Source organism: Camarhynchus parvulus, chromosome 6 (assembly GCF_901933205.1).
Source record: "Camarhynchus parvulus chromosome 6, STF_HiC, whole genome shotgun sequence".
NCBI classification, from domain to species: domain Eukaryota; kingdom Metazoa; phylum Chordata; class Aves; order Passeriformes; family Thraupidae; genus Camarhynchus; species Camarhynchus parvulus.
Window position 1 is genome coordinate 22,836,592 of NC_044576.1, and position 15,398 is coordinate 22,851,989.

The 15,398-nt window shown below is 52.9% G+C and overlaps 2 protein-coding genes across 6 annotated transcripts in view; one reads left to right on the forward strand and one right to left on the reverse strand.

The window, feature by feature from the left end:
* ARL3 (ADP ribosylation factor like GTPase 3) overlaps positions 1–7,098 on the reverse strand; it is a 30,370-nt gene extending 23,272 nt beyond the window's left edge. The window contains exon 1 of the mRNA XM_030951031.1: positions 7,030–7,098. Within this exon, the coding sequence (XP_030806891.1) occupies positions 7,030–7,032 (3 nt within the window). The 5' untranslated portion in view covers positions 7,033–7,098. The remainder of the gene's footprint in view (positions 1–7,029) is intronic.
* A 67-nt stretch (positions 7,099–7,165) lies between these two features.
* On the forward strand, positions 7,166–14,303 carry SFXN2 (sideroflexin 2). Of its 5 annotated transcripts, none has more exons than XM_030951028.1 (12): positions 7,166–7,239; positions 8,425–8,597; positions 8,885–9,055; positions 9,945–10,043; positions 10,195–10,270; positions 10,348–10,433; positions 11,101–11,161; positions 11,233–11,299; positions 11,844–11,893; positions 12,186–12,235; positions 12,477–12,524; positions 12,905–14,303. In XM_030951028.1, exons 2-12 carry the CDS (start codon positions 8,437–8,439, stop codon positions 13,002–13,004), a joined length of 969 nt encoding a protein of 322 aa, XP_030806888.1. In that variant the 5' UTR covers positions 7,166–7,239; positions 8,425–8,436; the 3' UTR covers positions 13,005–14,303. The 5 variants fall into 5 exon arrangements, with proteins under 5 accessions (XP_030806888.1, XP_030806887.1, XP_030806889.1 ...); XM_030951027.1 differs by lacking the exon at positions 7,166–7,239 and adding an exon at positions 7,254–7,278 and having other exon boundaries at positions 8,340–8,597; XM_030951029.1 differs by lacking the exon at positions 7,166–7,239 and adding an exon at positions 7,262–7,278.
* The last annotated feature ends 1,095 nt before the right edge of the window (positions 14,304–15,398 follow it).

Below are 15,398 nucleotides of genomic sequence, written 5' to 3' on the forward strand. Positions count from 1 at the left end.
AATAGTATTGATTCCCATGACTGTTACTATTTTGTAAATAGTATTTAAAATGTGAATCCAGCATTCTCCCTGCAGTTAGCAAAGATTTAAAACTAAATAAACTAAAGCCATGTCCAGATGCCTTTCTCATTTTTTTCTTTTTATTTTTTTTTAATTGATCTTGTGAGCACACTGGTTAGAAAGACAGAAGGCATTTCCTGACAGCTTAGTAGACTGGAAAAAATAACTCAGCAGAGTTCCCTGCTGCATGCCACCATGATATGGGACAAGCAGCCCCTGTTGCACACACACTGATGGACAAGCACTCCTCTGCTGGCAAACACAATGCTGAAACTAACGGGCTGGAGAGAGTCAGAAAACAATGCCTTGTTATTGATGGGAGCTGTCAGGTAGAAAGCCATGAAATGGGAAGATCTGGTGCAAAGAGGGTACACAGAAGCAACAGAGGAGGAGTAGATTTTTGAAGCAGGGCAGGTAAGAAATGTCTCATGCTGGGACTTAGCCAGTAGTGAGAAGGGAGGATTCGCAGGATGCCTGCACAGCAGCCAGGCCAGTGGCACTTGCTCACTGGAGTGTCCAGGGTGAGAAGCAGGACAAGTCTTGAGCAGGCCAGGGTAGATGTGAGCTGGCTGAGGAGCCGCAGAGATGCCTCACAGGAGTGTAAGGGCAGTGTGTCAGCTGCACAAAACCAAGCAGACTGCGGCATCTGTAACAGAGAAGGGAACTGCAGATGCTGCTCAGATAATGAACAGCACAGCATGGCAGCATGTGCAGCCTTTGGAGAAGGGCAGCCAGACAGAGCAACTCAAGGCTGGGCACAGTCAGCCAGCATCCGCTTCTTGGTCACCTCTGGGTTAAGCAAACTATGTCTTATATCAGATTGGCTTGTTTAAAAACATCTTTGTCCTTGGTGGAGAGGGTTTTCTTTACAAGCACCGTGAGGAGACAGACTGATGGGGTCAGCAATGAGGAGACTGTATTTTTCAGACAGTGAGCGGGGACATACAATAAAGAAAAAGAGACTCCTGACAATTACTATGAAATCAGAGTGGGGCATTAAATTCGAAGATGCAACTAAATGGGTAAGAGCACTCATAAACACATTGAGCATGAAAGCAAAGCTAACCATCTTATTAACATCCTTCAGAAAACAGGGATGTGTGGTTTTATGAAAGTATATCATTGCTAGGTTTAAAATACTCACCAAATTATCAAAGGACTTTCAATTATAGCTGCATGCAGTAATCCTATTCTCTCTCTCTCTCAAAAAAAATTTCTACATATATAAAAATACAGTGGCATTTATAGTCCTAGCTAAGGGTTTTGTGGGTTTATTCATGCTGTATATGGGTCTCTTGAACTAGTTGATGCATGTAACTACATCCTGTACCACAGAAGCCACTGAAAGGAAGATTCACTTTACAGGCCAAAGCAAAAATTGGTTTGGGACAAACAAAGCATTGAGATAATCTGTTTAAATATTGTATCAGATTGGCAATATAAAGCCATAATGGAAAGAACAATTCTCCCTTGTACTGAGGGCTGGATACACGGGGCATGGATAAAAAGCGTGGCCCGCAAGCTGCTGCATAGCACAGTTGATTCTTATTAGGAAAGAGAAGTAAATGTATTTTGTTTAACTTTATTAGCCACAAGGCTCAGATAATGAATTTAAAATAAAGCCGCCCTCAGTCACCACCAATTGCTTATCTACTAGATGTGAACATTTAGGTAGAATCAATTCACTTCACCAAGATGCAATAGAGCCACAAAGCTCAGTAGCTCAGCCTGCCATTACGACCACATCTTCCCCATCTCTGCACCCCTGCAGAGATGCCCTCTTCCCCACTACAGCAACCACAAGTCACTTTATCCTCCAGACTCATCTCAGCCAAGCACATTTGCCATCGAGATGACAACTCCTGTCTCCCCACAGCTCCCCAGCACTGCTGAGTTCTATTCTCAAATTTCTGTGACTTTCCTAAAACCGTGGGAGAAACTTCACAAAATATCCATAAAACCAGCCCATGATTCTTCTGCTAATTCCTTCTCTGCCACACCTACAATCCTTGATGAGGTTTAGGCAGCAAACATGTCAAGTTCAAACCTGTCTTGGATTCTACTTATTCGTATCAGTTGGTTATCTCTCACCCCAGACAGACCGTATTTCCATGGCATGGGAGCACCATGGGAGCCGGCACAGCACCTAGCACAGCTCTGGGCACCCATTTATTTATTTACTTTCTGTTAAGCAATATGGTAGCAGTTCACAATTTTTAAAGTGTAAGTTAAAGATAGAGGGTACACGTGATGATTTCAGAAAGTCACACAGGAGGAGCTGACACAGGGAAGGACGAGGGGCTTAGCTGAGCCAAACATCTTGCCTTGCATAGTGGATATATGAGGCTACATTTGTCATCCAGGGTGCAATCCTGCACACACAGAGCTGGAGGAGGCGAGTCCTTCCTGACAACTGCACTGATTAGCTGGTGCCCTGAAGAATGACGTCTGATTACCTTTATCTTCGGCTGCAGAACTGCAAATGTCACTAATGGTCATAAAATCATCCAGTCTTTTTCAAAATACAACCGAAGTAAATTAATCTATTGAGCTCAGTTTATTCAATACTTCTTACTCTGGCAAAACTCCCAAAAAATCATTTGCTTACTGCATGTCTCCACCATATGGTGTCATTCAATGCAGACTTTCTTTCCTGTATTGAAATCCAAAATTTAATGGAGTCGAGTCACCTACAGAGTTTTTCCAGCTCAAACCTACTAATGTAGTTTTCTGTCAAAGAGGTCACACAGCACTTTCCAGTTTGATACATAAACCAATACCAGCATGAATCCTCTTTTCATAATTAAAATCAAACTCCTCTGGTTTCAGCAGGTTTGAAAGAAGTATTTTGCCCTGTGCAGAGAAGAGCCAATGCCCAGCACTGGACAATGTCAGCAGTCTCTGTCTGATTTCAGAACTTCAAAGTCTTGGCCAGTGACTGGTATACTCTCCTATCTGCAGGTGATTTCTCATATCAACCTCTCAGCAATCAGTAAAATAAACTAAAAATCAGGACATTGAACTGTACTGAAAACTAAAGTAGTGAGACACAATACTTGAAAGCATTTTTAATGGGGACGTTTTAAATAGAGCCTTACTGCCAAGGAACAAGGGACAAAATAAAGAATTTCTAAGTATGAGGTACACCAAGAGCAGGCAAGACATAGATGCTGGTTTTCCTAGAAACATGAGCTCAAGACCAGGAGAAAGATGCCTGACTATGCATTTAGCTATGCTGTTATTTTATCCTCTTCACCAGATGTGCCTTATGTCAGCTAGGCACTCTGTGACTCAGTTTCCTCAACTATAAAACAGGGCCACACTTTGACAAATCTGGTTTTGACATAATGATGTCATCTTCAATCAATGGTTTTAGAAAAACACTGGCCATCCTCTGGCCCCAGCATCTGTCACTAACACACCACGTCTCTTGGTAAAGATTGTTATTTCAGTGACAATAGGAAGCATTACTGTGACGAGGAAGCCACAAGCTCTGCTTCACACAGCATTTCCTAAACTTTGGAAAGCAGCATATCCTTTCATGTAGCAGCTTCCCTTCGCCCTTGCCATGCGCCCACTGCAGATGCCGCTTAACGGTGCCAAAGACTTTCAGCTCTACACATCTCTCATGCTTTGCAGTTTTATGGCTCATCCTTCCCTCTGTGCTCCAACTATGACCTTCCACCACCCCTGCCCCACAGCTGTGAGAAATCCTCGTATGCTCTGCAGAAGAAGACACTGCCCCTCTGTACTTACTCACTTGGATGAACACTGAAATAATTTAAACCTCAGCATTAACCCTCTTAGCACTGGAGCTGGAGCAAGCAGTCGTTGAGGGGAGTTTTAGTGCTTCCCAGTGCCATCAGGACATGGCAGGAACGTGCTCACAGGCAGCTACCATGGCTCAGATGACAAGCAGTAAATTGTTACATCAAGCTGTCTGGATGATTTCTGACTGCTGACCCATACCCCCAGGCTGCCATAGCTGCTTTGGATGTATTTGCTGCTGTTTCAGAGTTTCTACCACAAATGATTATTCTGTTTTAGTGAAAGTTGAGAATCTAGAGAGATAGTGCATTGCTCTCCAGTCCTCTGTCCAGTCCACCCAGCCCACCAGGCACCCCAAAGTGTCACCCATCCTGCCTGAGAGGCTGTAATTCAAAAAACAACTCCAAGAAGTGGAAAATAGACAAAGAGGCAGTAAAATGTTGTATCAAATAACACGAACACTGGCAAACACCCAGTCACCCTCTCGGCACACAAATGCCTGGATAAGAGCAGCCAGATCCCAGACTACAGCAGCTTATCAGGACATCATAAGGCACAAGAGCAGATCTGGCAGCTGCAAGCCAAATGTGTCCCACAAAGCACTGCACTGCTGGAGGCAGCTGCCCTCATCTTTACAGCAGATGTCCACCCTGTGATGGCTTTGGTGCCTGGTGTGACATTCCCCATCACCAACTCATCTGAAATAGAGCAGACCCCACAGGCTTTATCTCAGTCTTCTCTGTGACCCAGCAGGTAAGGATGCAGCCAGAATTAACCCAGTGAAGATGAGAAGCTGCCTTTGGTGCTCTTGCTTACACCTCCTTCCATGCATGAATCCCTCTACTTGCATGAATCCAACTTATATCCAGAGGGCTCCTGGACAAAATAAGGCTTTACCCTTGGGAAAGCTCCTTCCCCATTGCTACTGCCTTCTGCTTGTGCTCTCTCTTCATGCAGCATCCTCATGAGTGGATCTACATCCATGACAGCTCTCTGTCATCATCCCTCACCCATGGTTCCAACCCCTCCTTCTAGTCCTCACTGTACTTTGCCAGCATCCCACTTGTGCCACCCCAACAACTTGGCATCTAAACCCAAACTGTTTCCAGCACCTGGATGACCCTGGTCCATCATCCAGCCTTCCTCCAACCTCAGTTCAGACTGCACTACACACCTCACCTGTCTCCCAGCATTGCCCTCCACCCAAGAGACCCAGTTTTTCCCTTCAACCCCTGATAGTACCTCTCAAACAATTTATTTCTCTTTTCCAACACTTCTTTTCTCCCTGGGATCTTTCTTTCTCTCATCAACATCAAAACTCCACTTCCAGTCTTTCCCACAGTTTATTCTTATTTCTTCTTTTGAACCCAGACTGTCCCTCATCTTGCCAGCCCATGGCAGAAAACTCCAGAGCACACAACATCCCAGCAAACTATGCTAGCCAGCCAAACACTGACTGGCTTTTCCACTGACTCACCAGACTGTCCATCCCACCCAAATGACAGTTTTCTTTCAGCCCCTGAGCACTCTGTCCTGGACATCTCTGAACACTTAACCCCTTCATCCAGTCTCTCTCTGCCATGATTGGTACACAGCCCCTTCTCAGGCTGTGTATCAAAAACCAACCCTTCCATCTCAACAAGCTCTCTTCTAGCTCCCTCAATTTCTATAGACAGGGTCCAACTCCCAGGCTTGCCTCCTCCTGCCTTGGCTGGGTTGTCCAGTGCACCTTTAGAGTCACAGCTGCTCCCAGACTCTTCACAGGCAATCTTTGAGCACTGCCTTCCATCCTTGCCAGGCTCTTCCATTGCTCCTTCCCTCCTCAGGTCACTGCCATCCTGGTCCCCAGCCCTCCCAAGCACCCACCCCTCCATCACACCTTTCACACCTTGACCTTGATCAACTCCAGGCATGATGGTTCCATCCCAACAAAGACCCCCTCTCACCCATAGCATCCTTGAGCCTCCCAGCCCCTGTCTAGACCTGATCCACAGAATCACAAAATCAATTAGGCTGGAAAAGACCTCTGAGATCACCAAGTCCAACCTATGACCAAACACTTACATGTCAACTAGAGCGTGGCACCAAGTGCCATGTACAATCTTTCCCTAAACACCTCCAGGGATGGTGACTACACCACCTCCCTGGCCAGTCCTTTACAATGTCCAATCACCCTTTCTGCAAAGAAATTCTTCCTAATGTCCAGTCTGAGCCTCCCCTAGCACAGCTCGAGGCTACTTCCTCCTGTCCTGTCACTTGGGTCACTTCTAGCAGGGAGAAGAGGCCAATCCTCACCTGTCTACAACCTCCTTTCAGGTAGCTGGAGAGTGATAAGGTCAGCCCTGAGTTTTCTCCTCTTCAGACTACACAATCCCAGCTCCTTCAGCCACTCCTCAAAGGACTTGTGCTCCAGGCCCTTCACCAGTTCTGTTGCCTTTTATAGTACTCAAGCCCCGTTTTTATGTCTCCCATAACATCTGTGTGCTGCCAGGGCCTCAACCCCAGCCAGGATCTTTCATGGCTGGATGCCCCAAACTTGCTCTGTTCTCATTCCTTTGTACAGGTGCCTGAACCTGCCCAGCCCCAGGCCCCCATGCCGGACTGGACACCCCAGGTGGCCACTCAGACCCCAGGCCAGCCAGACTCCCTGGGTGGGTGTCACAGGATGGGTCAGGCTGCAAGGGACCAGTCGGTCATCTGCTCCAAGCTCCCACTCAGGCAGGGTCATCCTTGAGCACATGGCACAGGATCGCGTCCAGATGGTTCTGGAATATCTCCACTGAGGGAGACTCCACAAACTCTGACCAATCTGTTCCAGTGTGTGGTCACCCGCACGGCAAAGTTCTTTCTTGTATTCAGGTGGAGGGAGTTTCCTGTGCATCAGTTTCTGCCTGTTGCCTGTTATCCTACTGCCCGTTGCCTGTTATCCTACTGCCCGACAGCACCAAGCAGAGCCTGGCTCGCTCCCCCTGGTTCCATCGCCTTGGTCCCCCCTCTCATGGCCCAAGGCCTGCCCGTGCCTGCCACGAGCCCGGCCGGGCCCGACAGATCCTCCGGCCCCCAATACCCCACGCTCAGCGCGGGGATCACCCGCGGCCTCAGGCGCCCCCGGCCGCGCCAGCCCCGTCCCTCAGCCCGCTCAGCCCGCTCAGCCCGCCCCGGCGGCCCCGGGCCCGGCCCCGCTGCCCCCGCCCCGCTCACCATCCTCGGCGCGGCCCGGGGTTACCATGGGCAACTGCGTCACACCCACCCGCGCGCCGACGTGCCCGCGCCGGGGGAGGGGCCAGCCATGGGCCCGCCCACGAGCGAGCTGCGCATGCGTACTGGGGCGGTCCTGCCGGGGGCGGTGGGCGCGGCCGCTCGGGGCTCTGTGATTGGCTGGAGGCGGCCACGCGTCGGAGCGCGGGGGCGGTGAGCGGCGCGGGGCGGGAGCGGGGCCCGGGAGCGCAGGTGGGACACGTGGGGACGCGACGGGGCTGGGCTGGGCTGGGACGGGACGGGGTGTGCTGGGCTGTGCCGAGCCGTGCCGAGCCGTGCCGAGCCGACATAAACCGTGACCGAGCCGCGCTGGAGGTGTGCCGGGGCTGTGCCATGCCGGGCCGAGCCGAGCCGGGGGTGTGCCGAGCTGTGCTGTGCCTTACATAGAAGGGCAGGGAAATTGGTGAAGGGTCTGGAGCTCAAGTCTTATGAGGAGTGGCTGAGGGAGCTGGGAGCGTTTAACCTGGAGAAAAAGTTCAGGGAGACATTATCGCTGCCTACAACTACCTTTGAAATGAGGTTGTAGCTTGTGGGCCCCTTCTCCCAGGCAGTCAGCAACAGGACGAGAGGATATAGTCTGTGCTGTGCCAGGGGACGTTCAGGTTGGACATTAGTAAGTGTTTCTTTACAGAAGGGTGGTTAGATACTGGAAAGGACTGCTGAGGGAGACGGTGGAGTCACAGTCCCTCGGAGGTGTTTAAGGAAAGACTGAACATGGCCCTTGGCTAGGGTTAGGCACTAGGTTAGCCATGCTGTAGTTGACATGGTGGTGTTTGGTCACAGGCTGATCTCAGAAGTATTTTCCTGCCTAATGCGTTCTGTGATTCTGTGCTGTGCAACCGTGGGCATGTGGTGCAGCACGCCGGGGAGCAGGCAGGGCGATGCCACGGCAGTGCAGAGCAGCATTAGAGGGATGTGCAGGACGGTGCCGTGGAGGGCACAGCACAGTGTGGGGGTGCTGTGCTCTGCACACTCGGGGGGTGCAGAGTAGTGCCCCTGTAGGAACACCTGCAGGGCAGCCTTGGGGAAGATTGAGCTGGGCTTTCCAGTGCTGTGCAGCACCATACCACCCCAAGGAGGGGATGTGGGGTGCAGCACAAGTGGGGCGCCCCCAGGCAAGCAGGGTGATGTGTGAAGGAGCGGCCTGACTGCAGTGTTCTGCTGACAGCAGGAGTGCAGGGGCCTCCTGGGCCCAGGGCTGCTGAAAGTCCAGTTGTCCTGTTAAATATAAACCTGCCATGGCTCTCACCCAGCTGACTGCTCCTGTGGCTGCGGCAGGCGTGCACTCAATGAGCAAGCAAGGCAGGATCCTACTGAGCAGCCTTTTCCCCTGCCCAGACCTACGCCAAGATGGCCACAGTTTCCCTTAGCTTCAACATCGACTCCCCACGCTGGGACCAGAGCACCTTTGTGGGGCGCCTGAAGCACTTCCTCAACATCACCGACCCTCGGACAGTGCTGGTGCCAGAGGAGGAGCTGGACCAGGCCAAGGCCCTGGTGGAGAGCTGCAGGTGAGGGGCAGGTGCCATCCCTGTGTTCATGGGCATCCCAACCACTGTGCAGTGTTGAAGGGGATGGAGGCAGTCAGTCTCAAGCAGGTATGCTGTGGTGTAACATCCGTTGGAGGTAGTTTTAGGGGGGTTTCCCAAGCTTCTCCCAGGAGCCTCAAGCTGTGACATGCATTCTTCTCAGGAGATGTTTCCTCTGCCTTTCATGTGGTGCCCAGAGCTCTGTGCCTCAGCAGGGCTGGGTGCTGGCGGGTCTGTGCAGCTTCCCCTGATGGGCTTTGGGTTTGCAGGGCCGGGCTGGTGCCACCAGGAAGCAGCCAGGAGCAGCTGCTCTATGCCAAGAAGCTGTACGACTCAGCCTTCCACCCTGACAGCGGTGAGAAGATGAACCTCATTGGCAGGATGTCCTTCCAGGTGCCAGGGGGCATGGCCATCACTGGCTGCATGCTCCAGTTCTATCGGTGAGCTCCTGGGTACACCAGGCTGGGGACACAGCCCTGACAGCCCCCAGCCCCTCTTGAGGTTCCCCAAGGCCAGAGCATGGCCAGCCTGCCTCCTCTGGGGCTGGGTGCTGCCCAGGGCATGCCCATGGCTGCTGTGCTTGCCTGTGTCCTGTAGTCAAGCCCAATGTCTCTGGGCTCTGTCCCCAGCACCCAACCTGGTAGAGGCATCACAGATTCCCCTGGCATGGCTGGGAATGGTCTCACCTCACCCTGAGCTCAGCTGAGCTCTTCCCATAGCTCCTGTAATGATTAATGCAACCACATCCTGCTTGGCTGCTGCTCTTGGTCTGTAGCCCATAGCAGTCTTTGCAAATGAGGACCAAATGTGCCCCTAGGCCAGGCTGCTTCAGCATCCCCAGCCCCTGCTGACAGCTCCCTGCCTTTCCCTTCTCCACCCCCTGCATTCCAAAGCGTGCTCCCTGTGTCCCTTCCTGCCCTACGTCAGTGTCCCTGAGACACCAGTAGAAACCCAGGCACCCTCATTCCCCAGAGCCACTTCTGTCTCTATGTGTCCCCTCCTTGCTGCTTGCTTTGACAAAGGCTTATCTCAGCCCAGCAGAGGATGGCTGCCACCCTGCTGAGAGCCGTGTCTCCCACCCCTGCCCAAGTGCCTTGCAGGACTGGGCCACCCCTTCCTGTGCTCCCCAGGGCAACCAGAACTCCTGGGATCATTTCCCAACTCTGCCACTGGCTTGTCACTTTGCCACAGTTCCTCAGTTTCCCTTTGGAGACACCATGATGAGTGGATTGCAGGCATCTTGGCTGTCTCCCTGCCAAGCCTGGCCAGGGGCACTGGCCAGGTGTCCCTGACAGCCCTCAGGTTCTCTTCCATCCCTTCCCTCCACAGGACAGTGCCTGCAGTGGTTTTCTGGCAGTGGGTAAACCAGTCCTTCAATGCCTTTGTCAACTACACCAACCGCAATGCTGCCTCCCCCATCTCTCTGAGGTGAGCCGGCCCCACAGGACGGAGTGTGTCCATTTGATGCACCCCTGGATGCCCTGTAAAGACCCTCTATGCCATGTCTTGGGCACAAAGGAACAGGGCTGAGTCAGAGTTGGTGATTCTGTTGTCTCCCTTCTTTGAAATCGCTGTCCAGGCAAATTGGGGTGGCTTATGTCACGGCCACCAGTGCAGCCCTGGCCACCGCAGTGGGACTCAACCTCTACACCAAGGTATGCCAGGCTAGGGCCAGGTGGGGCAGCTGGGCACATCCTGCTCTCCCGTGCTGATGCCAGCCTGTTTCCCACAGCGAGCTCCCCCCTTGCTGGCCCGCTGGGTCCCCTTTGCAGCTGTGGCTGCTGCCAACTGTGTCAATATCCCCATGATGCGGCAACAGTAAGTGTCACACGTGGCTGGGGCGCTTGAGGGACCCAGCTCCCTGCAAAGGCAGCCAGGCTCCTGGGCTGGCTGGCCTCCCTGCCTTGGATTCCCCTCCTGGGAGCTGGAGAGAGGTGAACTGGGGTCTGTGCATTTGCAGTGCTGTGTCTGTGGTGGAGGGTGCTGGGTGGGATGGCTCAGCCTCCACCTAGAGCAGGAGGGGGATTTTTGGCTGAGGATAGCTGCTCTGGAATCTGTGCTGGAAGATCCCTCAAACCCAAAGATCTCCTGCATGGCATGGGAGAACCCTAGTCCATGATACCCTGATGCTGGGACATCCCAGTTTGGGTCCTTGTTGTGACCTGTGTCTGCTGCTCAGGGTTCCCCACAAGTCACAGCACAAGGAGCTCGGGTGCTATGTGAGGGACTGTGCCCTGGCTCAGTTGTGTATCCAGGCAGTGTCTGTCCCTAGCACGGCCAGATCCTGCTCGCAGCTGTGCCCTGAAGATGGCAGCATTGGCTGGGCTGGGGACTGTGGTGCCCCGGGGTGCTGGAGCCCCGTGCCCCGGGGGCATTCGGGGCTGCTGTGTATAGAGGACTCCCCTGGCACCCCCTCACCCGTTGCTGTGTCCTTATACTTTCCCGGCCATCACATCCTCTACTCACGACTGCCTGTCCCCTTCAGGGAGATCATCAACGGGATCACAGTGACAGATGAGAACAACAACGAGCTCGGCCGCTCCAGGGTGAGTCTGGGGATGGGGATGTGGGTTGGGGCAGGGCACTGCCAGGGCTCACCTGCTGGTTTTGCTTGCAGAGGGCAGCAGTGAAGGGCATCGCACAGGTTGTGCTCTCCAGGATCACCATGGCAGCACCGGGCATGAGTGAGTGCGTGGCACAAGGGCGTGCAGCTGAACTGGGGACTCTCCAGGACCCACCACCGTGCCCTTCCCTGCTTCAGTTTCCCTCATGGAAAAGAGGGAGGGTGGCCCTGCATCCCCAGATGGCATTTGCTCTCCTCATCCAGCCCTTCCCATCAGAGGTCCCCAAGCCCCCAGCCCCCTCCATGCCAAACCACAGCTCAGAAGACAGGGGGCAGTTTGGCCCCATAAGGATGCATCTCTTGTGCTCTCTGGCCCTAGGCCCTCACCCTGCAGCCCACCACCCCCTCTGCTCCTGAGACCCTTGACATGCTGCAAGCTCAGAAGGAAGGGCAGGAGCCTGAGGAGCACAGACCATGCTGCCCCAGTGATGGATGTCTGGGGGTCTCGTGTCAGGTCCTTGCTGTCAGCAAACACCCAGTAGCCCCCAGCATAACTAGCTGCTTCCATGGCCTCCAGGTGGATGGTCCTGCTGGGACAGCCCTGCAGGCTGGCTAGCAGGATAGCTGTTCTGGGATCTGGGCTGACCTTTGCTCTCTGTGCCTAGTTATTTTGCCCATCATCATGGAGCGGCTGGAGAAATTCCCCTTCATGCAGGTGAGTGCATGTTTCTCCTGCCAGTGGGTTCTGTGGTGCTCCAGCCCATATCTGCTGCTGATATGCTGGGGATCAAATGGAGATTTGCAGAGCCTGGCTTGCTTTGCTCCCTACTTCAGTCATTTATACACCAGTGGCCTCTCAAGTGACATGGGGAGGCTGTGGGAGGGTGGCAGGGTTTGGTGCACACCAGAGGTGTTGGGCATTCGGTTTACCGAGGGGAGAAGTCTGCCCGCCCTGTGAGTGGGTCTTGTGGTGAGGCCGGGGACTAGTCCTGGCTCTTCTCTTGCAGCGGATCCGGGTTCTCCACGCGCCTCTGCAGGTGCTGCTCTGCGGGGGCTTGTAAGTATCTCACTGCTCAGTCACCTGTGAGTGCCTGGAGTATGGCTCCAAAGAGATGCTTGAAAAAAATACTTCTTTTCCAGAAGAAATTGCAAAGCTGCTTACCTTTCAGCTTGGGCTTTCCCCAGTTAGTGGGTGTCATGGGGTGTGAGCAGCACTTCTTGGGCTGAAATCCCTATAGCTGGAGGGCAAACAGGCTGGGACCCCCAAGACTAATGCTCTGCTCTTCTCTGTCCCACAGCCTCCTGTTCATGGTGCCAGCAGCCTGTGCCCTCTTCCCCCAGCGATGGTACTCTTCCACTGCTTCCCCCTCCTGCATGGGATCTCAGGAGCTTTCCTCCTTCCCTAGTTCCTCTCTGCCCATCCCAGGAGAAGCATGATGGGCACCCACCCTTCAACCCAAGGCAGTGCCTGCCTGCAGACACTGGTGCCCAGGACAGCAGGAGAGCATGTGCCTCCCCTGCTCTGTGCTGGGAGCAGCAGGACACCCAGCTCCATGGGCAGCTCTCTGCCTTCCAGCACTGGGAGGGAGGGGTGGTGGGTCTTGCCACGAGCCTGCAAGTTCCCAGGGACTGCAGAGGCCTCAAATGGCAGTGGGAAGGGAGGGTGGTTTGACTGGTGGTTGGGGAGGAGGATCACGGCTCTCAGTGTGTATCTCCCTCTCCACAGCTCCCTTGCACTGGCTGACCTTGAGGTGGAGCTGCGTGACAGTATCATGGCCAAGCACGGGGACAAAGTGCCATATGTCTATTTTAACAAAGGACTGTGAATGGAGACTACCTCAGGAGCCATCACACCGCTCTGGCCTCCTGCCACCACCATTCCCACGTCCCCCGAGCAGGGTCAGAGGCACAGTCCAGCCCAGATCTGCACCCCTACCCAGCACCTTCTCTGCAGCCTTCTTCCACTGTAGAATCAGGATCTGACTCTGTGTGTCTAGCTTGCAGCACTTTGGCTTGTCCTGACCCATGCCCATCTGCTGCATGGCATGGACATGGGTCCATGATGTCTCAGCTTTTCCATGTCCCTCTTGCCCTGAGGGATGCCTGTGCTTCCTGTGCCTTCCTTTGGCCCAGCCTGTCTGGCCTCACTGGGTTTGGCCCCATGGGGCATGAGGCTCTCTCCCTTGGGGCTCAGAGCACAGTTCTACCTCTAAAAGCAGATGTCCTGCCATTGTACCAGCAACCAAACCACATTCCTGCCTTAAACCACCACAGCAGCCTCTTCCCAGGAGATGGATCATGTCTTGGCAGGTGTGAAGGGACCTGTTCTCTCTGCACCATGAGAGTCACCATCCCAAAGTCCAGAGATCAGTGCTTGGACTGTGCATTCCTTGCTCTCAGGTTCAGGTTCTATTTACTCTGTGTTTGCCACAAGCCAGGAAAGAAATAGCTAATGGTTTTTAGCTCTAATTTTTTCATTCCTCTGAGCACTGTCACCCTTGTCCTACATCTCCAGTCCCCACAGTGAAACCATGAAACTGCAGCTTTAGGGAACAATTGTCTCTGTACCCCCTTTGACATGGGGAAGAAGACACAGAAATCATGGAATTGTTAGGGTTGGAAGGACCTCTGGAGGTCATCTATTCCAGCTCCCCTGCTGAGGCAGGGTCACTAGAGCAGGTTACACAGGAATGTATCCAGGTGAGTTTTGAGTATTTCCAGAGAGGGAGACTCCACAACCTGCCTGGGTTCCTGTGCTTTACTATCCTCAATGTAAAGAATTTCTTCCTCATGTTGAGGTGGAACTTCTTGTGGTTTAGTTTATGGCCATTGTTCCTTGTCCTGTTGCTGGGCACCCCTGAAAAGAGCCTGGCACCATGGCCTTGGCACCCGCCTTTGAGACATTTATATGCATAGATGAGATCCCTCTCAGTCTTCTCTTTTTCCAACTGAACAGACCTGGCTCTCACATTCTCTCCTCATAAGAGATGCTCCAAATCCCTCATCATCTTTGTGTCTCTCCACTGAACACTCTCCGGTAGCTTCTCTCTTTCTTGTCACAGAGCTGTCAAGGCATTCACTCACGCTCTGAATTCAGTCACTGCTGCTGCACTGCAAACAGCAGAGGAAGGTTGAAAAATAAATGTGATGATTTTTAAAAAACAGCTGTGGATTGTGCTTCTGGCTGATCTCTATTTCTGGTTCTCTGGGCTGGGCTGGTATGTGGGTCTCATGCTTGCCTTGGAAGGGGAATAGTGTGGGCTTTGTGACTGACCAAGCATCAGGGTGAGGGTGAGCAAAGGGGCCAGGAGAAGGAGGAAGACTGTAAGGGATGGCATGAGCTCTGAAACCCTTGGGCATTCAATGGCAGCCTTCCCCAAGAGGTTCTTGGAGCTGCAAAGTCCCATGACAAGTGCCAAAGGTGATTGTGCTGTGCTCACAGTGGCAGTCGTCCTCTTCTGGGGCCTGGGAGGATAACACTGGGAGACCCTTCCTACACCCATGGGTGCTGTTTATCTTCATGGCCAGGCAGAGTTTCATGGTGCTATCTTGGGTCTGCCATGAGGCCTCTCCCACCCCAAAGGAGAGCAGCTTGAGTGTGCTGCAGCCTAGTTTGGGGGAGAAAGGAGCCCAAGTCCTGGACTAAAACCCCTGCTTTCAATTGTGGCTGCTCCAAGAGTCCCATGGCCCAGTGGATGATCCATGCTCCTCCCTCCAGTCGGGGATATGTGTCAGATCTCTAGGGCAGCAGCAGTCTCACACCAGCCATGTGCCTGAGTAGAGACACATTACCCATTCTGCTCCTTCATAGAGAGCAGCCAAAGCCAAAAGGTACTTCTGGAAGTGCCAAGCTGTATCCATAGCAGGTTTGCTCCTGCCAAAGCTGCAACAGGCAAAGGATAATGTCTCCAACCACATGTAGCTACTCCTAGAAAGCTGTAAAAGAGCTCTGAAATAATTAACAGCAGAACAGAAAGTAGGAAAACTTGTGTATCTGTTCCCTGGGCATTATTAGATCTCTTGTTAAAGCACAATTAAAGTAATAGATAAGCACATGAAATAAAACAGATGTCACTCCTGCTGGGAGTAGAGCGGAGCCACAAGGAGACTGCCCTCTGCTTTTCTTAAGCTCTTTAGCTCACACTGCTCTTGTCCTACACCCAAAGCAGCCATGAGGGCTTTCAGAAAAGTACCTGTAGCAGTCTTTTGGGCCCAAGGTG

Bases quoted from the DNA above. Each gene is read 5' to 3' on its own strand.
- SFXN2 (XM_030951028.1), top strand. From the start codon at position 8,437: ATGGCCACAGTTTCCCTTAGCTTCAACATCGACTCCCCACGCTGGGAC. The intron at 8,598-8,884 runs GTGAGGGGCAGG...TTGGGTTTGCAG, and splicing joins GCCCTGGTGGAGAGCTGCAG to GGCCGGGCTGGTGCCACCAG. The intron at 12,236-12,476 runs GTAAGTATCTCA...TCTGTCCCACAG, and splicing joins GTGCTGCTCTGCGGGGGCTT to CCTCCTGTTCATGGTGCCAG.